We start from the raw sequence: 25,771 nt of genomic DNA, 5'->3' as shown, positions 1-25,771 counted from the left end.
CTCTGGGGACTCCACGCCAGGGAAGGATTTCCCTGCGGATCCGGGCTCCCAGAGCCATCGGCTCTGAGGAAAAGGAGGAAACGCAGAATTTGGGATGCGGGCGCGGCGCTCGGAGCCGCTCAGACACATCCCAGGAGTTCTGTCAGACTCAAGGATCCCTGATTGAATAAAGGCATTTCTGCAGCCCCTCCCTCCCGCGGGGCTGCTGCACAGACGCCTCTCCCGCAGCGAGGCCAAGAATCCCCAGCAAATGTGGAATTGGGAGGAAAATTGTGAATCTGACTCCGCGTTCTTAAAGGGCTAATTTATTATTTTATGGTATTGTATTATGTTATTTTATGGTGTTATATTACTTTATGGTATTATATTATAATTATGTATTATAATACCATAAAATAATATTATATTATATATAATTATATTATATCATAATACATTACATTATATATATTATATATTATGTTATTTACATTATATTATATTATATTATATTATATTATATTATATTATATTATATTAATTATTATATATTATTATATATAATTATATATTATTATATATTATTATATATATTATATTTATTATATAATATATATTTTATTATATTTTATTATATTATAGTATAGTATATTACATTATAGTGTATATATATTATATATTGTATTATTTCAATTATTTCTATTACTTATATTATATTATATTATATCCTAATACATTACATTATATATATCATATATTATTTACATTATATTATAGTATAAATTATATATTATATATTATATATTATTATATATTATTTTATATATTATATTTGTTATATATATTATATATTTTATTATATTATAGTATATTATAGTACATTATAGGATATTATAGGATATTATATTATAGTATATCATAATACATTTTATTATATTGTATTATATTATATTACATTACATTATATATATTATATATTATGTTAATTATATTATATTATAGTATAGTATAGTATATTACATTATAGTGTATATATATTATATATTGTATTATTTCCATTATTTCTGTTACTTATATTATATTATATCCTAATACATTACATTATATATATCATATATTATATTATTTACATTATATTATATTATAAATTATATATTATATATAATATACTATTATATATTATTATATATATTATATTTGTTATATATATTATATATTTTATTATATTATAGTATATTATAGTACATTATAGGATATTATAGGATATTATATTATAGTATATCATAATGCATTTTATTATATTGTATTATATTATATTACATTACATTATATATATTATATATTATGTTAATTATATTATATTATAGTATAGTATAGTATAGCATATTACATTATAGTGTATATATATTATATATTGTATTATTTCTATTATATTATATTATATTATATTATATTATATTATATTATATTATATTATATTATATTATATTACATTACATTACATTACATTACATTATATTACATTACGCTATACTAAAACCAGAGGGAGGACACAGACAGAAAGCTACAAATGATGACAATTAAAACCCCTGACTCCTTGACACAGCCTGCCTGTGATTGCTCATTAAATAAAACCAATTCACCTGCTGGATAAACAATCTCCCAACCACATTCCAAAGCAGCGAAACCCAGGAGGAACAGATGAGATAATCTCATTTTCCTTTTTCTCTGAGGCTCCCCAGGAGGAGAATCCCGGGCAAAGGGGATTTTTCAGGAAATGCGGCAGCGGCAAGGGAACGCGGGGCGGGCAGGTGCTCAAAGGAAAGGTTAAAAACACCAATTTCCCACCCTTCTCCAGGGAAAAACGAGGCTGCTCTGCGGGCACACGGCTCATTTCCATGCTTATCTAAAAATTCCTGAATATCTTCCCCTCCTGCCCCCAAAATGATCAATCACAGCTGCTTTTTCCCAACTCTTCCCACGTGTGAGAGCACAAATTAATGAGCACGGGCTGGGTGTGTGTGTGTGTGGGGAAAACCCAGGCAAAGCACCTGTGCTCCTCCTCTGGGGAAACGACAGCAATAATTTGATATTTCCCTCAGGATAAAAAGCAATGAAATTCAAATTAACCGATGCTCTTGTTGAAAACGGGAAAGATTTCAGAATCCTTTCCATCACTGTCGTTGCCCTGGGATCCAGGGTTACACTCACAATTTGTTTTCCAGTTAGCATGGTAAGATTTATCACTGTAAAGTAAATTATCATTATTAAAATCCTGCTTGTTTTGCTTAAAAAGCAATGAAATTCAAATTTTATCCCACTGTTTTGTTGAAAACAAATTATCCCATTTGCTTTTGTTGAAAATGGGAAGAGCAGAGGGAATCTGATGGGGCACCCTCGATGGCAGAATTGTTTCCATCACTGTCGTTGCTCTGAGATCCAGGGTTACACTCACAGTTTGGTCTGCAGTTAACATGGGGGAAAAATGGAATTTTTGTCCACAAAAACGGAGAAATTCCACCCTGAAATTCCAGTTCAGGGGAAAAAATGGAATTTTTGTCCACAAAAATGGAGAAATTCCACCCTGAAATTCCAGTTCAGGGGAAAAAACGGAATTTTTGTCCACAAAAATGGAGAAATTCCACCCTGAAATTCCAGTTCAGGGGAAAAAACGGAATTTTTGTCCACAAAAATGGAGAAATTCCACCCCAAAATTCCAGTTCAGGGGGAAAAAATGGAATTTTTGTCCACAAAAATGGAGAAATTCCACCCTGAAATTCCAGTTCAGGGGGAAAAACGGAATTTTTGTCCACAAAAATGGAGAAATTCCACCCTGAAATTCCAGTTCAGGGGGAAAAATTGGAATTTTTGTCCACAAAAACGGAGAAATTCCACCCTGAAATTCCAGTTCAGGGGGAAAAAACGGAATTTTTGTCCACAAAAATGGAGAAATTCTACCCTGAAATTCCAGTTCAGGGGGAAAAATTGGAATTTTTGTCCACAAAAATGGAGAAATTCCACCCTGAAATTCCAGTTCAGGGGGAAAAATGGAATTTTTGTCCACAAAAACGGAGAAATTCCACCCTGAAATTCCAGTTCAGGGGGAAAAATTGGAATTTTTGTCCACAAAAAATGGAGAAATTCCACCCTGAAATTCCAGTTCAGGGGGAAAAAATGGCATTTTTTTCCACAAAAATGGAGAAATTCCACCCTGAAATTCCAGTTCAGGGGGAAAAAACGGAATTTTTGTCCACAAAAATGGAGAAATTCCACCCTGAAATTCCAGTTCAGGGGGAAAAAATGGAATTTTTGTCCACAAAAATGGAGACATTCCACCCCGAAATTCCAGTTCAGGGGGAAAAAATGGAATTTTTGTCCACAAAAATGGAGAAATTCCACCCTGAAATTCCATTTCATTCATGGCCTTCCACCCTGCCATGGGCAGGGATGCCACAGCTAAAAGGATGTTGAAAATGTACAGTAAAATTAAAAAATGAACAATTTTCAGCTCAAAAAGTACATTTGTGAAAATAGGAGATGAGCAAACTGCTGAATTCTTGAATTAAAATTACCAGCAGGTGAAAGGATTTTAATCCTATTAGGATTTCAATCTTGATATTAAAACCCATTGGTCCAATGTTGTCACATAATGCATTAAAATTTGTGTTAAAAAAATCAGTATTAACAGGAATAAATTTTATTGTTAAACAAAATTAAATTAAATAAACAATAAAACCCATAATTCAATTAAAATTAAACAAACACCAGCCAGGGATGGGAGTGAGTGGGTGGAAAAAAAAAAAAATCTTAATTTAAATTTATCCCACAGCAATGGAATGAAACAGAGTGGAGAGGGAAAAAAAAAATGGGGGAAAATGGGATTGTCTATTTTTGTTGCAGATAAAAATAAAGATATTTGCAATTACATCATCTTCCAGCTCAGAATAATTAAATTCTTCCAAACACCAAGGCAGTTTTAATTTTTTTAAAGAGGAGATCAGAAGGAAAATAGAGAAGATTTCGAGATAAGCACAGGAACTGCTTCAAAGAACTCAGTGAAAATTGCTTTTAAAATTAAAATTACTTTTAAATTACTTTTTCACTCTGTGAAATTTATTTTTAAAAGAGTTTTGCTCATTATTCCTGCAGAAAAAAAAAATTCCTCTCTATCAGCAGCAAAGTGAAATAATCTCCCCATGGAATTCCCAAATTCCAGGAATTCCCATCTTAGGTGGTTATTTACATTCAATCCTCAAAAAATGGGCAAAAAAAAAGAAATTTCTTTTTTTATTTTCTTTCTGGGATGATTACGGCGATCCAAGCAAGGCTGGTAAAAATCTAAAAAGTGAATTTAAATGAGTTTATTCTGATTTTTCCAAATTTCTGATTTCAGGCACCAAACCAGGCAGTTTCTGCTTCTTATCCAACCCACTCTCCACTTTGGAATATTTTGAATTTTGGAAATATTTCAAATTTTGGAATATTTCTGATTTCAAGCAGCCAAATCAACTGAGTTTCTGGCTTTTTATCTGACCAAATTCTCCACCTGGGAATATTTCTCATTTTGGGAATATTTCTAATTTTGGGAATATTTCTAATTTTGGGAGTATTTCTAATTTTGGGAATATTCTAACTTTGGGAATATTTCTAATTTTGGGAATATTTCTAATTTCAGGAATATTTCTCATTTCAGAAATATTTCTGATTTCAGGCACTCAAACAAACAGTTTCTGCTTTTTATCCGACCAAACTCTTTGCTTGAAAATATTTCCAATTTTGGGAATATTTCTGATTCCAGGCAGCCAAATCAACACAGTTTCTGGGTTTTATCTGACCAAACTCTCTGCTTGGGAATATTTCTAATTTTGGGAATATTTCTAACTTTGGGAATATTTCTAATTTTGGGAATATTTCTGATTTTGGGAATATTTCTAATTTCAGAAATATTTCTGATTTCAGGCACTCAAATCAACTGAGTTTCTGGTTTTTATCTGACCAAACTCTCTGCTTGGGAATATTTCTAATTTTGGGAATATTCTAATTTTGGGAATATTTCTAATTTTGGGAGTATTTCTAATTTTGGGAATATTCTAATTTTGGGAATATTTCTCATTTTGGGAATATTTCTGATTTTGGGAATATTTCTAATTTCAGAAATATTTCTGATTTCAGGCACTCAAATAAACAGTTTCTGCTTTTTATCTGACCAAACTCTTTGCTTGAAAATATTTCCAATTTTGGGAATTTTTCTGATTCCAGGCAGCCAAATCAACACAGTTCCTGGCTTTTATCTGACCAAACTCTCTGCTTGGGAATATTTCTAATTTCAGAAATATTTCTGATTTCAGGCACTCAAACAAACAGTTTCTGGTTCTGATCTGACCAAACCCTCTGCTTGTGAATATTTCTAATTTTTGGGGGGAATATTTCTGATTTTGGGAATGCTTCTAATTTGGGAATATTTCTGATTTTGGGAATATTTCTAATTTCAGAAATATTTCTGATTTCAGGCACTCAAATAAACAGTTTCTGGTTTTTATCTGACCAAACCCTCCGCTTGGGAATATTTCTAATTTTAGGAATATTTCTAACTTTGGGAATATTCCTGATTTGGGAATATTTCCGATTTGGGGAATATTTCTAATTCCAGGCACCCAAACCAACAGAGTTTGTGGTTTTTATCTGACCCTGCAGGAGCAGCTGCCATTCCCACCCCCTCTCTGGGAATGTTCCAGAAGGAATTCCTGTGCCACCATCTCCCACACCCCCGTGGAATTTTAACCTCAGATTTGCTGGGGTTAAAATAAAAATAAAAAATAAAATAAAATAAAAATTCCCAGAACCATAAAACCTTTCTATATCCACTCTGGGATCGACTCCACTTCCATTCAGGATGCTCTGCTCTCAGAAATATTAGAAATTAATTAAATAACATTAAAACTTTATAAAAATATGCTCTCATTTCACCACTATTCCCCACAAAACTCCCAATTTCCCCCGATCTAAGGATAAATTTCACCACCAGGAGCTGAGGATAAAATCATTTCCCCCCCCAGCTTTGGGAATCTGGTTCAGTTGTAAATCTGGATTATTTCATAGGGGAAGAGTGGAAAAAAATATAAATGGAGGGGTTAAAAGGAAAAGAAAAAAACCAAACCTTTTTTGAGGGGAAAAAATATAAATGGAGGGGTTAAAAGGGAAAAAAAAGGCAACTTTTTTGAGGGGAAAAAATATAAATGGAAGGGTTAAAAGGGAAAAAAAAGGCAACTTTTTTGAGGGGAAAAAATATAAATGGAGGGGTTAAAAAAAACAACCTTTTTTTTGAGGGGAAAAAATATAAATGGAGGGGTTAAAAAAACCAAACCTTTTTTTGAGGGGAAAAAATATAAATGGAGGGGTTAAAAGGAAGAAAAAACAAACCTTTTTTTGATGGGGAAAAAATATAAATGGAGGGGTTAAAAGGGAAAAAAAGGCAACATTTCTGAGGGGAAAAAATATAAATGGAGGGGTTAAAAGGGAAAAAAAGGCAACTTTTTTGAGGGGGAAAAAATATAAATGGAGGGGTTAAAAGGAAAAAAAAAGGCAACTTTTTTGAGGGAAAAAAAATATAAATGGAGCGGTTAAAAGGAAAAAAAACCAAACCTTTTTTTGAGAGGAAAAAATATAAATGGAGGGGTTAAAAAAAACAAACCTTTTTTTGAGGGGAAAAAAATATAAATGGAGGGGTTAGAAGGGAAAAAAAAAACCAAACCTTTTTTTGAGGGGAAAAATATAAATGGAGGGGTTAAAAGGAAAAAAAAGGCAACTTTTTTTGAGGGGAAAAAATATAAATGGAGGGGTTAAAAGGAAAAAAAGGCAACTTTTTTAAGGGGAAAAAAATATAAATGGAGGGGTTAAAAGGGAAAAAAACCAAACCTTTTTTTGAAGGGAAAAAATATAAATGGAGGGGTTAAAAGGAAAAAAAACCAAACCTTTTTTTGAGGGGAAAAAATATAAATGGAGGGGTTAAAAGGGGAAAAAAAACAAACCTTTTTTTGAGGGGGAAAAATACAAATGGAGGGGTTAAAAGGGAAAAAAAGGCAACTTTTTTGAGGGGAAAAAATATAAATGGAGGGGTTAAAAGGGAAAAAAAGGCAACATTTTTGAGGGAAAAAAAATATAAATGGAGGGGTTAAAAGGAAAAAAAAAAGGCAACTTTTTTGAGGGGAAAAAATATAAATGGAGGGATTAAAAGGAAAAAAACGAAACCTTTTTTTGAGGGGAAAAAATATAAATGGAGGGGTTAAAAAAACAAACCTTTTTTTGAGGGGGAAAAATACAAATGGAGGGGTTAAAAGGAAAAAAAAACAAACCTTTTTTTGATGGGGAAAAAATATAAATGGAGGGGTTAAAAGGGAAAAAAAAAGGCAACTTTTTTGAGGGGAAAAAATATAAATGGAGGAGTTAAAAAAAACACACCTTTTTTTGAGGGGAAAAAATACAAATGGAGGGGTTAAAAGGAAAAAAAAACAAACCTTTTTTTGATGGGGAAAAAATATAAATGGAGGGGTTAAAAGGGAAAAAAAGGCAACAATTTTGAGGGGAAAAAATACAAATGGAGGGATTAAAAGGGAAAAAAAAAGGCAACTTTTTTGAGGATATGGAGGGGTTAAAAGGGAAAAAAAGGCAACTTTTTTGAGGGGAAAAAAATATAAATGGAGGGGTTAAAAGGAAAAAAAACCCAAACCTTTTTTTGAGAGGAAAAAATATAAATGGAGGTGTTAAAGGGAAAAAAAAAAAGGCAACTTTTTTGAGGAAATGGAGGGGTTAAAAGGGAAAAAAAGGCAACTTTTTTGAGGGGAAAAAATACAAATGGAGGGGTTAAAAGGAAAAAAAGGCAACTTTTTTGAGGGGAAAAATACAAATGGAGGGGTTAAAAGGGAAAAAAAGCCCTTTGCTACTCCCTGGGGTCTGCAGGCCCTTGGACCCAATTTGCTGTGAATGAAACCTTTATTGTTCTTTTGACTCCTGCTGGGCCCTTACAGCAACGGCCTGCAGGGATTTCAGCAGCTTTTTCCTACATTGTTTTTATTATTCCAGCCCTGGAGTTTCAAGTTTTCGCTGTGAATTTCGCCTCCTCAAAACCCCGAGGGTTTTATAGATGCTTAGGTTTCAATTGTTTCAATATTTAAATTGGAATTTCCATCGGCAGGCGGTGGCTGGTGGAAATTACTCAAGAGAAAGCCACGTGTCCCCCTTTTTTATTTCTTTTTTTCTTTTTCTCTCTCTGTTTTTAAGCATCAGATTAAAACCACAGCAGTGAAGACTCAATCAAACCAATGAAATTGCAAACGCCCACAGATTTCCTGCCGTAAAAATGATCCCACGTTGGATGCAAGAGTCCCATCTTAATAAAACCTAACAGAGAAAAAAAAACCACCAAAACCCGAACCAGAAAGGGTTAAAAGGTAATAAAAGGATTATTCTCAAGCCTAAGCCAAACCTTTAAGTGATATTTTATGGCATTAAAACGTGAGCTGTGATGACTCAGCTGGTGTTTTAACTGCTTCAGAGCCAAAATGGTAATTTTTAAATATCCCTCTGCGCGCAGCCGTAAAATAGAAATTTGCTGTAAAACCCTCTGGGAAAAAAAAAAAAAATAAAGTTTCTTTAAAATAATTTGCAGAAAATATATAAGGAATGTCATTCCAAAACCAATCTGCCATTTTGGCCCAAAAGCAGGCAATTAATCCATAAAATGCTTTATTTTCAACTGCATCTGAATAAAGCAGTGGAGAATTCGATCTCAGGGCTCTCAGAGGCTGCTGTTCCTGTGGTAACTCAATTAAACCCAGCAGATAAATCTCAGTTTCTTGCAAAAAAGCCCCGAAGCTGCTGAGCTGCAAGCTCTGGTTTTCTTCAGAAGATGCTTTAAATCAGATTTTATACAGATGGAGGAGATGGGAAACCCACAGGCCACCAAAAGCCCCCAGAATTGCTACAGATGAACAAGAACTACAAAAATCAGTTCAAACTCCACAATTCCTCACCAGCAAAACTTCCAATGACCAAAAATAAACTCAGCAAGCTCTGGTCTTGATGTTGGTTTAAAAAAAAAAACATCTTTACATCTTCTGCAGGTGCCACAGAGCCCAGAAACACCAGGAAAATCACCAAGAGTTGATGGAAATTCTGATTTCCCAGCAACATCCAAGCTAAGGAATTATCCCAGTAATTTGGACATGGCAACAACTTTTTAAATTTTTAATAGGAACAGCAGAGCTTCGAGTGAGGAACTCAACGAGGAACTCTCCACTTCCACCTGGCACAGCTTCCATACCAATAATTTCAGTATGGCAACAACTTTTTTATTTTTTAATAGGAACAGCAGAGCTTTGAGTGAGGAGCTCAACGAGGAACTCTCCACTTCCACCCAGCTCAGCTTCCACCCCTCCTGCAGGAATTTCTTCCCACTCTGAGGAAGCTTTTCCCACCCCATAAATCCTCTCTGAGACCCCCCCGAGCTGCTCAGCACCAAAGGGCGGCCACAGCCCCTCCTGCCTGGGGCTTCTCAACAATTCAGCATCTTCTGGTTTGTGAGCCAAGGTCTGCTCCCTCCAGAGCTCAGCTGCTTCAGCAGGAGACGTGGATGGTTGGGATGGGGCTCGCAGGGCCCTTCCTGAGGCTCTGGGGGCCGCCTGGGGGAGGTTCCCAAAGGGAAGGGGACACAGCACCTTTGTATGGCCAGAACTTGGACCTGGGACAAACCCCAGGCAAAGGAGGGAAAACTCCACTCTCAACATCTCCTTTGAGTGGAAACTGCCCCAAAAGGTCTCTGGAATCAACCCATGGCTCACATTCCAAGTGATCCCAGTGCTCCAAATCCACCATCAGCATGGACACCACCATCATCATGGACACCACCATCATCATGGACATCACCATCATCACTGTGCCCACCACCTCCATCCCTTCCAGAGGGGGAGCGCACCAAGATTCCATTTTCCCCCAGGCAAACCCAACTCTGGTACATTCTCTTTGTTCTCAGGATACCTTTGCGGGTCTCACAGCGTCTGCTTTGAGTGCAAAGAGACCCAAAAGGTCTCTGGAATCAACCCATGGCTCACATTCCAAGTGATCCCAGTGCTCCAAATCCACCATCAGCATGGACCCCACCATCACCATCATCGTGCCCAGCACCTCCATCCCTTCCAGAGGGGGAGCACACCAAGATTCCATTTTCCCCCAGGCAAACCCAACTCTTGTTCATTCTCTTTGTTCTCAAGACACCTTTGCAGGTCTCACAGCGTCTGCTTTGAGTGCAAAGAGCCCCAAAAGCTCTGTGGAATCAGCTCATGGCTCACATTCCAAGTGACTCCACTGCTCCAAATCCACCATCAGCATGGACACCACCACCATCATCGTGCCCACCACCATCACTGTGCTCACCACCATCACCCCTTCCACCATCACCCCTTCCCACCACCATCCCCCTTCCAGAGGGGGGAGCGCACCAAGATTCCATTTTCGCCCAGGCAAACCCAACTCTGGTACATTCTCTTTGTTCTCAAGATACCTTCGTGGGTCTCACAGCATCTGCTTTGAGTGCAAAGAGCCCCAAAAGCTCTGTGGAGTCAGCCCATGGCTCACATTCCACTGCTCCAAATCCACCATCAGCATGGACCCCACCACCACCATCACTGTGCCCAGCACCTCCATCCCTTCCAGAGGGGGAGCACACCAAGAATCCATTTTCCCCCAGGTAAACCCAACTCTTGTACATTCTCTTTGTTCTCAGGACACGTTTCAGGTGTGAAAATGCAAAAAAGGACGACGGAAAACCAAAAAAGGATGACGGAAAACCAAAAAAGGACGACGGAAAGCCAAAACAGGATGACAGAAAGCCAGAAAAGGACGAGAGAAGGGAAGGGTGGTGTTGAGCGGGGCGGTGCTGCTCACCTGGAAGGGACAGGGGATGTGGTACTCCCGGCAGCGCTCCTGGATCCACGTGGTCTCCCACACGCCCCGGTAGGCCTGCTCGTAGAAGTAGCAGCCGATGACCACCAGCAGGGGCACGAGGTAGAGCACGCTGAAGACGCCGATGCGGATCATGAACTTCACCAGCTTGTCCTGGTTCTCCTTCTCCAGCGGGATCTCGATGCGGACGCGGTTGAGGGAGATGATTCCGGCCAGCAGCAGGGACACCCCCACCACCACGTAGAGGCAGAGGGGCGCCAGCACGAAGTAGCGCAGCGCGTCCACGTCGTAGAGGCCCACGAAGCACACGCCGCTGATGTTGTCGCCCTCGATCTTGTTCATGGCCAGCAGGATGATGGTGAGGGTGCCCGGGATGCCCCAGGCGCTGGCGTGGAAGAGCAGGGCCTTCTTCTCGATGGCCTCGCTGCCCCACTTGGGCACAGCGGCCAGGAACCAGGTGATGGTGAGGATGACCCACCAGACGCTGCCGGCCATGGTGAAGAAGTAGAGCACCATGAAGAGCATGGTGCAGGCCTTGTTGTGGGAGCCCTGGGTCACCGTGGAGGCCTTGTACTGGGAGGGGCTGGAGGCGTTGCAGGCCACCCGGTCCTCCAGCAGGAAGCCGATGAAGAAGATGAGGGACACCATCATGTAGCAGACGGCGTAGAAGATGATGGGCCTCTCCGGGTAGCGGAAGCGCGTGACGTCGATGAGGAAGGTGAGGAAGGTGAACAGGGTGGCCGAGAGGCAGACGATGGAGATGACGCCGATGAAGTAGCGGGCGAAGGAGAGCTCCTCCCGGCGGAAGTACATGTTGGGGCAGGGAGGGGAGCAGTCCCGGACCCTGAGGAAGGAGTAGCCCAGCTCCGGGTCGATTTTCAGCTCCCGGGGACACCAGAAGCCGTAATCCCTCTGGACGGCCATCGGCGCCTCCTCCGTGGGCTCGCCGGCCAGGTTGAGGTCAACCAGGCGAGGGTAGGGCTCGTCGCAGTCTGGGAACCTAAAAAGAGGAGTTTACAAGGAATCTGCTCACAATTTATAGGGACTGGGAGCCTCATTGCACACAGAACTCACAGAATCTCAGGCTGGAAGAGACCTTGAAGATCACTGAGTCCAACCCATGTCCTAACAGCTCAACCAAATCATGGCAGTCAGTGCCACATCCAGGCTTTGTTAAACACACCCAGGGACGGTGACTCCACCACCTCCCTGGGCAGAACATTCCAGAACTTTATCATTGTTTCAGTAAAAAACTTTTTCCCAATATCCAGCCTATATTTCCCTTGGCACGGCTTGAGGCTGTGTCCTCTGGTTGTGTCAGCGCTGCTGGAGACAGAACCCAGCCCCAGCTGAGCACAGGCACCTTTCAGGAGCTGTGGAGGGTGTTGAGGTCACCCCTGAGTCTCCTTTTCTCCAGGCTGAGCACCCCCAGCTCCCTCAGGGCTTCCTCACAGGCTTTGTGTTCCCAGCCCCTCTCCAGCCTCGTTGTCCCCTCTGGACACTCCCCAGGTCCTCAATGTCCTTCCCAAACTGAAGAGCCAGAACTGGACACGGCACTGCAGGTGTGGCCGCAGCAGTGCCAGGTACAGGGGAGGGATGGTCTCCCTGCTCCTGCTGGCCACACCATCCCTGATACAAGAATCAGGATTTCTAGGTGTGACTTCAGGCAAACCAACTGGAGTGAAACCAGACCAAACCCAAAAAATGGGGAATCTGTCAAATTCTGCACTATTTAGTCACAAGCGCATCCCACAGAGCAATGTTCCAACTATAAAATAAGTTTAAAAATAAAACAGGTGAGGAGCCAATTTGAGCTTTAAGAATAAATTTAAATTTAAGGTAACGATGCAAAATCCATCCCAGGAAATCTGTGAATTCAAGTCCATGGCAGCAGGATTTAAAAAACATTTTAAAGCCTTTCCTAAGCAACTGCACACGCTGCCATCAGACAGGGCAGTGAGGTGGTGACACCAAAATTCCAACCAGCACTGCCAGCAGTTTTCATAAATGGAATTATGATGAAGATACTTGTGTAGTTCATACCAGCATTAATAAATGGAATTATGATGAATATATTTGTGCAGTTGACACCAGCATTAATAAATGGAATTATGATGAAGATATTTGTGTAGTTGATACCAGCATTAATAAATGGAATTATGATGAAGATATTTGTGCAGTTGACACCAGCATTAATAAAAGGAATTATGATGAAGATATTTGTGTAAATAAAGCTCTGACTGGAGGTTCAGGCCTGTTGGAGTTTCGAAGGAGAGATTGGAGCAATCCCAGTAACTCAGAAACATCCTCTGACTTTTTTAACTGAAATAATTTTAATTGTTTTTCATTCTCTCCAATCCAACTGGAAACTATTTCTTCCTGTTACTTCTCCTCAGTTTCATTAACTGTTGGAATCACAAAAAAACAATAAAGCATGAAGATCCTGTTTTTAATTTCATGCCTGTTCTGTCTCAAACAGCTTGGATCACTATTGGATCATTTTTCCATAAATTTGTTTGTGCAATGTAAAGCTGAACACAGCTGTTTGCAGCTCAGCAAGGGGTACATGCTCTGCCAACAGCTTTGAGACTTCCCCCTCATCAAACCCAGCCAATTTTCAGCTGATCTCTTGGGCAGAAATAGGAACTCACTCCCCGCCTCAGGAAAGGCTGCTGGCAAATGGGAAGGAAAACATCGCCGCATGTGACGGAAAACGTTTTAAACACCTGTTTTTTATGGGCCATAAAACATCCGGGATGGGAGTAATTTTATCCTGAAATAAACAAAAAAAAGGCTTTTTCTCACCTGGTGCACTCCATATCCTCAGGCCAGGAGACCCCAAACATCTCCATGAGCTTGGAGCACTCGCTGTGGGCGCGCTGGCAGAGGCGGCGGCAGGGCAGCGTCACCCGCCCGTACTCCATGCACACCGGGGCGTACAGGGCGCACAGGAAGGGCCGGAAATCCCTGGAGCATTCCAGGTTCACCATGGGGTGGAAGGGCTGGCAAGAAAAAGAAGAAAAAAAGGAGAGAATTCAGTAGCTGCAAGCAGCACTTTGGTGGAATATTTCGCTTTTGCCTCATCGCGACCGTCACCGCGACCGCGACCTTCTGGCTGGATGGAACTCGGGGGTTTTAGGAAGACAGGGAACCATGGGGACAATGAAAATATTCCCAAGAGATATTTATGTCCTCCATCTGAAGGGCTGGCACGGAAAATAAAAAAGAAAAAAAATGGAGAACTCAGTAGCTGTGGAATATTTTGGTTTTGTCTCATCGCGACTGTAACCGCGACCTTCTGGGTGTTGGGAGAAATGATCACAAGGATGGAACTCAGGGGTTTTAGGAAGACAGAGGACAATGAAAATATTCCCAAGGGATATTTATGTCCTCCATCTGAAGGGCTGGCAAGAAAAAAAATTTAAAAAAGGAAAATTAAGTAGCTGCAAGCAGCACTTTGGTGGAATATTTCGCTTTTGTTTCATCATGACTGTAACCACGACTTTCTGGCCATTGGGAGAAATGATCACCAGGATGGAACTCGGGGGGTTTTAGGAAGACAGGGGACCATGGGGACAATGAAAATATTCCCAAGAGATATTTATGTCCTCCATCTGAAGGGCTGGCACGGAAAATTAAAAAAAAAAAAAATGGAGAATTCAGTAGCTGTGGAATATTTTGGTTTTGTCTCATCGCGACCGTAACCGCGACCTTCTGGCCGATGGGAGAAATGATCACAAATCCACAAGGATGGAACTCGGGGGTTTTAGGAAGACAGAGGACAATGAAAATATTCCTAAGGGACATTTATGTCCTCCATCTGAAGGGCTGGCAAGAAAAAAATTTTAAAAAGGAGAATTAAGTAGCTGCAAGCAGCACTTTGGTGGAATATTTCGCTTTTGCCTCATCGCGACCGTCACCGCGACCGCGACCTTCTGGCTGGATGGAACTCGGGGGTTTTAGGAAGACAGAGGACAATGAAAATATTCCCAAGGGGTATTTTGTCCTCCATCTGAAGGGCTGGCAAGAAAAAAATTTAAAAAAGGAGAATTCAGTAGCTGCAAGCAGCACTTTGGTGGAATATTTCGCTTTTGTTTCATCATGACTGTAACCACGACTTTCTGGCCGTTGGGAGAAATGATCACCAGGATGGAACTCAGGGGGTTTTAGGAAGACAGGGAACCATGGGGACAATGAAAATATTCCCAAGGGATATTTATGTCCTCCATCTGCATTCAAATCAGTGGGAATTCGATGGATAAATCCCCTGGGGGTGGATTTCCATTCTCTCCTGAAGGTGGATTTGTCTCTCATTCCCAGCCTGCCCAGTTATTTAAATTCCCACACAGCCACGGAGCTTCCGGGGCTGTAATCACAGCGAAGGCACAACCAAGATGTCATTTCTTGCCTAAGCATCAGAAAGCACCCTGAAATCAAAACCTGAAAAAATCAAAATATCAAAATAAATAACCAGTGTCCCGTGCTCCTGTGGTGCTTTATAACAGGTTTGGTGTCAATGAGAGCGACACTCCCGGGAAGCTCTGAGAAAAAATCTGTCAGAGTCGGGCAAATACAGCTGGGCTGGAGCATTCCTGGAGGATAAAGAAGGAACAATAAAGAGGGAAGGGATTTATGGCTGGTGCGTGGTGATAATCCACGTCAATGTCCAGTGTGGGTTCATTCTGCTCTCGGGCTTTGTGGTTTGACCTTAAAACTCTCCAAGAATTAATCAATGTTTTACTCCAAATCTCTGTGGCACCCACCACCATCCAAAGCCTCACCATCTCTTTGGGTATCAATATAAGATCAATGATATTCCCCTGAGAGTGGAATTAGGATTTCCCATTCTGGAATAAAACAAACCCCAGACTGGAAAAACTTCTCCTGGTTTGTATTTCAAATCACAGCTCAAAGGGAAGAAGTGGCTGCATCACCAGCTTTGCTCTACACAGAATTTTTAGAAAAAGAGCCCATTATTTGGAGAGCAGGGTTTTCTCCACAGCCCAGCAGGATTAAGGAGCAGGAATTGTAATCCTTGGAATTTGCAGTGTGAAAGCTGAAGCACAAATGAACCCGCTAGATATAAATACATACAAATCCTAAATCTTGTTACAAGTGCAGCTGAAGAGGAGCTGCAGAAAGATTAAATCCTCAAGCAGCAATTTCCTGAGAAGTGTTTTAAACCAATTCAGCATTTTCTTTTGCCAAACTATAGAGCAGAACTGATCTAACAGGAAAAAGCAGGTCAATGACCAGAAAATACTGAGAATTATAAGGAAAAGTTTCACTTCTCCCTTACCACCTCTCAATCCTTCCCAGACACCTCCTTCCCTCTGCAAAAGGTTAATTTTGAGAATGCAAGACACAACCATGCCATGGTTTTAATGTGTTTTTTTAAAGAAAACATAATTATTATTTACCAAATTGATTAAATTCCCTTAATTTCTCAAACTGAAATTCAGCGATAACTTGCAGGAAGAGCAGGATGGGCCTCCAGAGTTACCAACCAGGGAAAAGGCAGCAGCAGTTGGGAAATATTTACATTTACAGGCTCAGGTTGCTCAAGGAACTCCTTCTGTTTGGTGTACTAGAGTACATGTACTTCAGGTTTATTTTTATTTTTATATTTATTTGTGAGTATTTATTGTCTACTGCAGAGTTAAATCCATTGTTTGCCCGCATGGATTCAAGAAATTGATTCCAGGGATTTGCAACACCTGCCTGGAAAAGCTGCAGGTAAAAGACTTTTCTTGATGGAAAGGGAGAATGAAACAAGAACTCCACTTTTATTCTGGTAAGAGTTTAACTTCCCTTCTTTACAGAAAGCCTTGAAAATGAGAAGGTTAAGTTACAACTTTATGAAAAAGGAGTTCCTGTTTTCATGCCTGCCCCAACCCCAAGGTTTTGCAGAGTTATCAACCAGGAAAAAAGGCAGCAGCAGTTGGGAAATATTTACATTTACAGGCTCAGGTTACTCAAGGAACTCCTTCTGTTTGGCTGGCCATGTACTTCAGGTTTATTTTTATTCATATATTTATTTGTGAGTATTTATTGTCTACTGCAGAGTTAAATCCATTGTTTGCCCGCATGGATTCAAGGAATTGATTCCAGGGATTTGCAACACCTGCCTGGAAAAGCTGCAGGTAAAAGACTTTTCTTGATGGAAAGGGAGAATAAAACAAGGACTCCACTTTTATTCTGGTAAGAGTTTAACTTCCCTTCTTGTCAAAAAGCCTTGAAAATGTGAAGATTAAGTTACAACTTTATGAAAAACAGTTCCTGTTTCACGCCTGCCCCAATCCCAAGGTTTTACAGAGTTATCAACCAGGAAAAAAGGCAGCAGCAGTTGGGAAATATTTACATTTACAGGCTCAGGTTACTCAAGGAACTCCTTCTGTTTGGCTGGACATGTACTTCAGGTTTATTTTTATTCATATATTTATTTGTGAGTATTTATTGTCTACTGCAGAGTTAAATCCATTGTTTGCCCGCATGGATTCAAGGAATTGATTCCAGGGATTTGCAACACCTGCCTGGAAAAGCTGCAGGTAAAAGACTTTTCTTGATGGAAAGGGAGAATAAAACAAGGACTCCACTTTTATTCTGGTAAGAGTTTAACTTCCCTTCTTGTCAAAAAGCCTTGAAAATGAGAAGATTAAGTTACAACTTTATGAAAAAGAGTTCCTGTTTCCATGCCTGCCCCAATCCCAAGGTTTTGCCTCCCGCCACTGCGAGTTGTCACAAACCTATTCCTAAATTTCAAATTCTCCTGACAATTCCCCCCCTCCTTTCCTCTGATACACCTCCCACTCTGAAAATACGTTCCCAAAGTTCCTTTTTTCCGCTATTTTGCCTTTCTTAAAAGATCTGTTTGGTTTTGGTGGAGTTGCAGAGCCTGAACCATTCAGGAAAAGACCTCAGAGCAGCTCAAGGTGCAAACACAGCTCCAGTGAAGGGCAAGACAGGAGGAAACTGCCCCAAGCTGTGCCAGGGGAGCTTCAGGATGGAATTCTGAGGGAATTTCCTGATGGAAAAGCTGTAAAACATCAGAATGGGCTGCCCAGGGAGCTGCTTTGGAGTCCCCATCCCTGGAGGTGTCCAAGGAACAACACTCACAGCTCTGGGCTGGGACAAGGTGAGGATCCACCACAGGCTGGACTCCATGATCCCAAAAATCTCTTCCAGCCTAAATAATCCTGGGATCCTTCAAAACTTGGGAAGTTTTGACCTTCAAAACTTGGGAAGTTTTGAAGTGAACTTCAAAATCATGAAGAGGCTGAAGAACAGAAGAAGGCTTGTTTGGGGCCCCCATCCCTGGAGGTGTCCAAGGAACAACACTCAGAGCTCTGGGATGGGGACAAGGTGAGGATCCCAAAGATCTTTTCCAGCCTGAATAATCCTGAAATCCTGTGAACTTTAAAATCACGAAGAGGCTGAGCAGGAGAACAGGTTGGAATTCAGAGGGAATTTCCTGATGGAAAAGCTGTAGAACATCAGAGTGGGCTGCCCAGGGAGCTCCTTTGGAGCCCCCATCCCTGGAGGTGTCCAAGGAACAACACTCAGAGCTCCGGGCTGGGGACAAGGTGAGGATCCCAGAGATCTTTTCCAGCCTGAATAATCCTGGGATCCTGTGATCTTCAAAATCATGAAAAGGCTGAACTGGAGAACAGGAATAAAATCCCTCCAACAACTCCTGATAAACACAGAAAAAGAGATTCACCCTCCCTGAGGCAGCATTTGTGCCTGGGGGCAGCTCCCTCTGCAAGCACCCCAAAAATGATCCTGTGAACTTTAAAATCATGAAGAGGCTGAGCAGGAGAACAGGTTGGAATTCAGAGGGAATTTCCTGATGGAAAAGCTGTAGAACATCAGAATGGGCTGCCCAGGGAGCTCCTTTGGAGCCCCCATCCCTGGAGGTGTCCAAGGAACAACACTCACAGCTCTGGGCTGGGACAAGGTGAGGATCCCAGAGATCTTTTCCAGCCTGAATAATCCTGGGATCCTGTGATCTTCAAAATCATGAAAAGGCTGAACTGGAGAACAGGCATAAAATCCCTCCAACAACTCCTGATAAACACAGAAAAATAGATTCACTCTCCCTGAGGCAGCATTTGTGCCTGGGGGCAGCTCCCTCTGCAAGCACCCCAAAAATGATCCTGTGAACTTTAAAATCACAAAGAGGCTGAGCTGGAGAACAGCAATAAAATCCCTCCAACAACTCCTGATAAACACAGAAAAAGATTCACTCTCCCTGAGGCAGCATTTGTGCCTGGGGGCAGCTCCATTTGTGGGCACCCCAAAAATGATCCTGTGAACTTTAAAATCACGAAGAGGCTGAGCTGGAGAACAGGTTGGAATTCGGAGGGAATTTCCTGATGGAAAAGCTGTAGAACATCAGAGTGGGCTGCCCAGGGAGCTCCTTTGGAGCCCCCATCCCTGGAGGTGTCCAAGGAACAACACTCACAGCTCTGGGCTGGGGACAAGGTGAGGATCCCAGAGATCTTTTCCAGCCTGAATAATCCTGGGATCCTGTGATCTTCAAAATCATGAAAAGGCTGAACTGGAGAACAGGAATAAAATCCCTCCAACAACTCCTGATAAACACAGAAAAAGAGATTCACTCTCCCTGAGGCAGCATTTGTGCCTGGGGGCAGCTCCATTTGTGGGCACCCCAAAAATGATCCTGTGAACTTTAAAATCATGAAGAGGCTGAGCTGGAGAACAGGTTGGGATTCAGATGGAATTTCCTGATGGAAAAGCTGTTAAAACTTTGCTGTTAAACTCAGAATGGGCTGCCCAGGGCAGCTCCCTTTGCAAACACCCCAAAAATGATCTCCAAATTTTCTCCCCCCTTTCCCCCTTGCAGCTCCTGAGATGAAAGGTCACCTCCACCTACTGATGATGTTGTTCCCTATTAAAAATAAACACAGGGAGATGAAAAGATTCTTTTCATGCTCTTGCCCAAGGACGCGGTGCAAGTCATGACATCGACAGGAACAAAAGGCTCTCTGTTCATGGGATGTGCTTCACAAAAAAACAGCTCGAGGAGCAAAAAGGAAAAGGGCAAGAGGAGGCCTGGCAGCCAAACTGATTTCAGTGATTCAGTCCTGGGAAATCCAAGACAAGGAAGAGATAAATGCTTATTTAGGAAGAGATCAGCTCTTCTTGGCCTTGGTTTTGCCACTCAGGTGTTGTGGGAAGGGACTTCACAGATAATGTTCATCCCCCAAGGGATGAAAGCCAAAGGAGAGATGGAATGTGGAGATTTTCCCCCTCTCCAAATCATTTTCTTAGCAAATCCTCACTTTTGCTAATGAAGCAACAGCAGTAACTCAGATCATAAATACACCACAGAACAGAGCTCCAGTTTCAGCCCTCACAGCACGGAGAGATAATAAACCCCCAAATTCTTTTGTTTTACACAGACATTCGGCCGTTATTTGGGAAACGGCTTTGCAAGATTTAAACCGAATCACTTGGGTGATCTCTCCCCGTTCTGTTTATTTATACATTCTATTCTTTGATCAGAGAACCAAACAGGAAACACCCTCATCATCTCAGAGAGGGAAGGAGGGAACTTTTCCCCCCTCAGGCTCCAGGGAAGAGAGCGATGCTATGACTCTCAATCGATGCTACGACTCTCGATCGCTGCCGCAATTCCCGGCTGGAAGCAGCTGCCTCGGGGCACAGCACATGAGCTGCTCTTTGTCCTCAATCTCCCGGCCTCTGATGGAGCTCGCTGTTCATTAGGGGGGAAAGAAATCGGGAATTGTGTCTCAAAGGGCAAAACCTTCCAGGCTGCCTGCCCTGGGGAATGGGATCTGCTTTGGGTTTATTCTGCAGACAGCTCCTGCTTCCACTGAGTGCCTCCTGCTTGTACAAGCAGAATCGGTTTCCTGGGGACTCTAAAAATTTCTTTTCATCACCCCAGACCCCTGTGAACCTCTCTGGATTCCCTGGATCCACCTGGAAATGTTTGTTCCAAATTCACACCTGAGCTCAAGAAGAGCTGCTGGAACAAACCAATAAAATCCTGCCTCAACCCAAACCCAGCTGCTGCTTCCTAAAGAAAATCAGGGAACGTTCACACAGGCACCACAGCAGAGCAGGGATCTGGGGCACAGCCTTGGCAGAAAACCGGGGCCATTCCTACTTTTCCCCACCCGCTTTGGCTGGATCGCGCCACGAAATCAAAGGTGGCAGAAAGGCCCACGAGCGCAGCCAGGTGTGCAGCAGCGAGTTTGTTTCTCCTGGAACTGACCCAGTTCACCCAATTTCACGCGGCTCTGGCACTGCAGAGCCTTTATGCTGTTTTCTGAAGGCAAGAAAGGTGACTTTGCCCAAGCCTGCTCCCAGTGCCGGGTGCCAAGACACGTTCAGTGGGAATTCCTGGCACAGAGCACATCCCAGCTTACCTCACCACCCACCTCCCCGGTGAGAAACCGAGGTGTACTTTTATTTTTGGAATGATTTCTGCTTTCTCTCAGCGCTGCAAAGCCAAATGGGGCACAGCTCTGGCTGCCTGTTGAGCTTTTTCCCCTTCAGCATGGAATAAAGCTATTCCCAATTATCTGTGTGAAGCCTTTCAATATCCCTCATCTCATCACTTGAAAAAAATCCTGATGGCAATGAGGATTAGACTGACACTGCACTGCTTTAGGGGCTGGGAAGGGAAAAGAAAATCAGATTTTTTTTTACCTTAGCACTAAAAATAAATGTCTGCATTTAAATTTAATTAAATTACTTAACAAACTCCAACAATAAAACAAAAGACAAGTAATTACTGTGGGTTTAAATGATGTTTTTTCCATGCTATAGGCTGAACCAGGCACTCACCCTGTTAGTCACTTTATGGCCAATTATTTTACCTGCCTCGCTCTGAGAGGGCAGCAATCATAAAAAACCATCCCAAGCTTTCTGTCTGCAGACAGACAGACAGACAGACAGACAGACAGCCAAGGTTAATTTCTGCAGGAAAAAAACCCAGGATAAAGATGGAGGTGGTTAAAAGGCAGCAAATGCCATTAATCTCTGCCTGTAGGTCCAAACAGCAAAGCCATCTGCTCCTGTTCTTTAAAGATGTCTCCTGCTGCATTTTAAATTCCAAAGTTCCTCTGGAAGACGGTGTCCATCTGTCAGTCTGCACTTCTCCTGGATGTAGGATTTGTGTTTTGGGAATGGGGGATGCAGATGGGCGCTCCTGGGAACCATTTCCATTTGCAGCCTTGGTGGCAGCTGAGAGGGTTTGGGCTTCCTCCTTCCTCTCCATGTGCCTGCTGTGATGGGCTTGGGAGGATTCCAGAGGGAGATTATCAGGGAAATAAATCCACAGAGAAATCCACAAATAAATCCAGCACCTTCTGGATGGATTTTGGATACAGTCAAATAAAGACATTTTGCCTGGGAGAGGAAGAGATGTGGGGCAGGAGGTGTAAATGTTGTCAGAATGCTGTTTGTCACAGCAATGACCCATCCCCATCTCCTGCTGCAAGGGTGACATTCCCATCTCCTCCTGCAAGGATGACATTCCCAGTGTGATCCCAGCACTGACCCATCCCCATCCCCTGCAAGGGTGACATTCCCAGTGTGATCCCAGCACTGACCCATCCCCATCCCCTGCAAGGATGACATTCCCAGTGTGATCACACAATGACCCATCCCCATCTCCTGCTGCAAGGATGACATTCCCAGTGTGATCCCAGCAATGACCCATCCCCATCTCCTGCTGCAAGGGTGACATTCCCATCTCCTGCAAGGATGACATTCCCAGTGTGATCCCAGCAATGACCCATCCCCATCTCCTGCAAGGATGACATTCCCATCTCCTCCTGCAAGGATGACATTCCCAGTGAGATCACAGAAATGACCCATGCCCATCTCCTGCTTCAAGGATGACATTCCCAGTGTGATCCCAGTTTCCAGGCCTGCTGGGAAAAGCTCCAGTGCTGCTGGCACCATGGGGAGGGGAAGGAGACCCACAGTGAGAAGTGGAGCAGCAGCAACAACAACAACAACAACAACAACAACAACAACAACAACAACAACAACAACAACAACAACCACCTTCTCCTTTTCCTTCTCCTTCTCCCTCTCGTTCTCCTCCTTCTTTTCTTTCTTCTGCTCTTTCTCCCTCGTCTCCTCCTCCTCCTCCCTCTTCCTCCTTTTCCTTCTCCTTCTCGTTCTCCTCCTCCTTTTCTTTCTTCTGCTTTCTCCTTCGTCTCCTCCTCCTCCCTCTTCCTCCTTTTCCTTCTCCCTCTCATTCTCCTCCTTTTCCTTCTTCTGCTTTCTCCTTCGTCTCCTCCTTCTCCCTCTCCCTCTTCTTCTCCCTCTCGTTCTTCTTCCTCTTCCTCCCTCATCTCCTTCTCCTTTTCCACCTCATCCATCTCTTTCTCCCTCTCCTCCCTTTCTCCTTCTTCTCCTCCTTCTCCCTCTCCTTCCTTCTCCCCTTCTCATTCTCCCCTTCCTCCCTCTCTTTCTCCTTCTCCTCCTCCCTCTCCTTCTCCTCTTCCTCCTTCTCCCCCTTCTACTTTTCCTCCTTCTCCTTCCTCCTCCTGCCTCTCCTTCTCCTCCTCTTCTTCCATCTCCTCCTTCTATTTCTCCCTCTCTTTCCTTTCCTCCTTCCTTCTCCTTCTTCTCCTCCCCCCTCTCCTTCCTTCTCCTTCCTTCTCCTTCTCCCCTCCTTCTCTTTCTCCCTCTCCTTCCTTCCTTCTCCTCCTCTTTTTCCCTCTCCCTCTCCTCCTCCTCCCCTCCCTGAGCCCCATGGCAGGGTCACACAATTCCCCCCAGTCCCAGGGTGGTTTCCTTGGAAAACAACAGGAGAGAGGAGCCTGGCACCTCCCTGCTCCAACACTTCCCTTGCTGAGCAAAGGAGGAAAAGAGTTTGCTGGGATTTGTTTGGGGATTTGACCCTGACTGGATGGAATTCACAGCCAAATCAGGTTCTTCAGAGCTCAAAAAAAAACCAAAAAAAAAAAAAGGACTTTCTATACATCACAAATGGGATGGAAAATTGGAAAATACAGATAATACAGCCAAAATTCAGAGTCACCATTTGTATTTGCCTCCCCTTTTCATTTCTGCACCTTCACACAACATCAAAACCCTACAGAACACAACCACACAAGCTGAATTTCCAAACTCCCCCTGAACAGAATTTCCTTTTTCTCCTCAAAGGCTTCTTCTACTCCTAGTGTGACCTGGCTGTGGTTTATCCACCCAGCTGATGCAGCCAAGGGTGTTTCTCATCACCAGCCAGTGCAGACTACTCCATCTCCAGGAATAGTTCCTATTTTCTATTTATTTTTTTTTCCACCAGGATGAGGATGGCAGAAATTTCCTGAATTTTGACATCAAGCCCAGCTGTTTCCTAGCAGACCAACCATGGGGGATCTGACTGCCTTAAATGGCAACTTTGTCATCAAATGGTCCCAAAAAGAGCGCAAACCCCAGCTGCCACCTAAGACACTTCCACAAGGGGAAGAAGTTTGTTCATCCTCTTCCTCTGCCACCCTGACTTGTGTTGAAGGTAAATTAAAGCGAATTTCAGAGCCTCAGCCCCACAGCGCAGCAGACAAACCCTTCTGGCCGTGGCAGAGGCTGTCAGAGCAGAATTTTGGCAGCCAGGAGGCTGAAAATCCATCTGTGAATGGATTTGGGATTTGGGAAGCTTTGCTTGCCACTGCCTTGGAATTCTGGAATAAATAAATCCCCCGATGCCTGAGCTGGGAATGTTGAAGATTCTTCTCCAAGAAGGAATCACCATCCTGTCTGCCCTGGCTACAATCAGGAGCAGCAACTCCTTGGGAATTGCTGATGAGTGAAAATAAATGAGTGAATTTTACTGAATTTCGCTCCTAGGAAAAGAAATCTCACCCAAATCCTTCAAGGAATGATCCTGCAATATCCACAAATTTAACCCCAAAAGTACCCAGGGGATAAAATGAGGCATCGCCAAGGAAAATCTCCAAAAAGGGGTTTTTTTTTGGGAGAAAATTTGCAACTTTGGGCCTCAAAATTAAGGATATTTCACAGAGAAATGATGAAAATGTATTGTTTAGAGTTGGATGGGAGAGAAAATTTACATCTTCAAATTTAACCCCAAAAGTACTCAGGGGATAAAATGAGGCATCTCCATGGAAAAGACCCCAAAAAGGGGTTTTATTTTGGGAGAGAAAATTTACAACTTTGGGCCTCAAAATTAAGGATATTTCACAGAGAAATGATGAAAATGTATTGTTTAGAGTCATTCTAATAAAACTATATTCATTTTCCTATCTTCCCTGGCTACAATCAGGAGCAGCAACTCCTTGGGAATTGGTTAAATGAGTGAATTTGACTGAATTTTGCTCCTAGGAAAAGAAATCTCACCCAAATCCTTCAAGGATTGATCCTGTAATATCCACAAATTTAACCCCAAAAGTACCCAGGGGATAAAATGAGGCATCTCCACGGAAAAATCCCCAAAAAGGGTTTATTTTGGGAGAGAAAATTTACAACTTTGGGCTTCAAAATTAAGGACATTTCACAAAGAAATGATTAAAATGTATTGTTTAGAGTAATTTTAATAAAGATATTATATTCCTTTTCCCTCCTGCTTTCCTGCCCTGCCAGTCCAGGACACTGAGCTGTCTTTTGGTGGAAATAATTCAAAAATCAGCAGCTTGTGCATAAATAATTCAGGATAGTTTTCCTGGCCTGCAGCCCTGCTGTGCCCTGAATGATGGAATCACAGAATCAGGGAATGGTTTGGGTGGGAAGGGACCTTAAAACTCATCCAGTTCCAACTTTGACACCTTCCACCATCCTAGGGTGCTCCAAGCTGGCCTTGGGACACTTC

General features: G+C 42.2%; 1 protein-coding gene across 5 annotated transcripts in view; it reads right to left on the bottom strand.

Moving 5' to 3' along the window:
- Positions 1–25,771, bottom strand: part of FZD3 (frizzled class receptor 3) — an 83,740-nt gene that overhangs the window by 21,382 nt on the left and 36,587 nt on the right. For all 5 annotated transcript variants that reach the window (XR_013181712.1, XR_013181713.1, XR_013181715.1 and 2 more), the window contains exons 3-4: positions 13,741–13,937; positions 10,918–11,935 (exon numbers count right to left, since the gene is read on the bottom strand). Coding sequence is in view for 1 of the 5 variants with exons in the window: in XM_077176472.1 (XP_077032587.1) it covers positions 10,918–11,935; positions 13,741–13,937 (1,215 nt within the window). In the remaining 4 variants the exon portion in view is untranslated. The remainder of the gene's footprint in view (positions 1–10,917; positions 11,936–13,740; positions 13,938–25,771) is intronic.

The sequence above is a fragment of the Agelaius phoeniceus genome, chromosome 3 (assembly GCF_051311805.1).
Source record: "Agelaius phoeniceus isolate bAgePho1 chromosome 3, bAgePho1.hap1, whole genome shotgun sequence".
Classification (NCBI taxonomy): domain Eukaryota; kingdom Metazoa; phylum Chordata; class Aves; order Passeriformes; family Icteridae; genus Agelaius; species Agelaius phoeniceus.
Note: the sequence above shows the minus strand (reverse complement) of the source record. Positions and strands in the feature narration are given on the sequence as shown.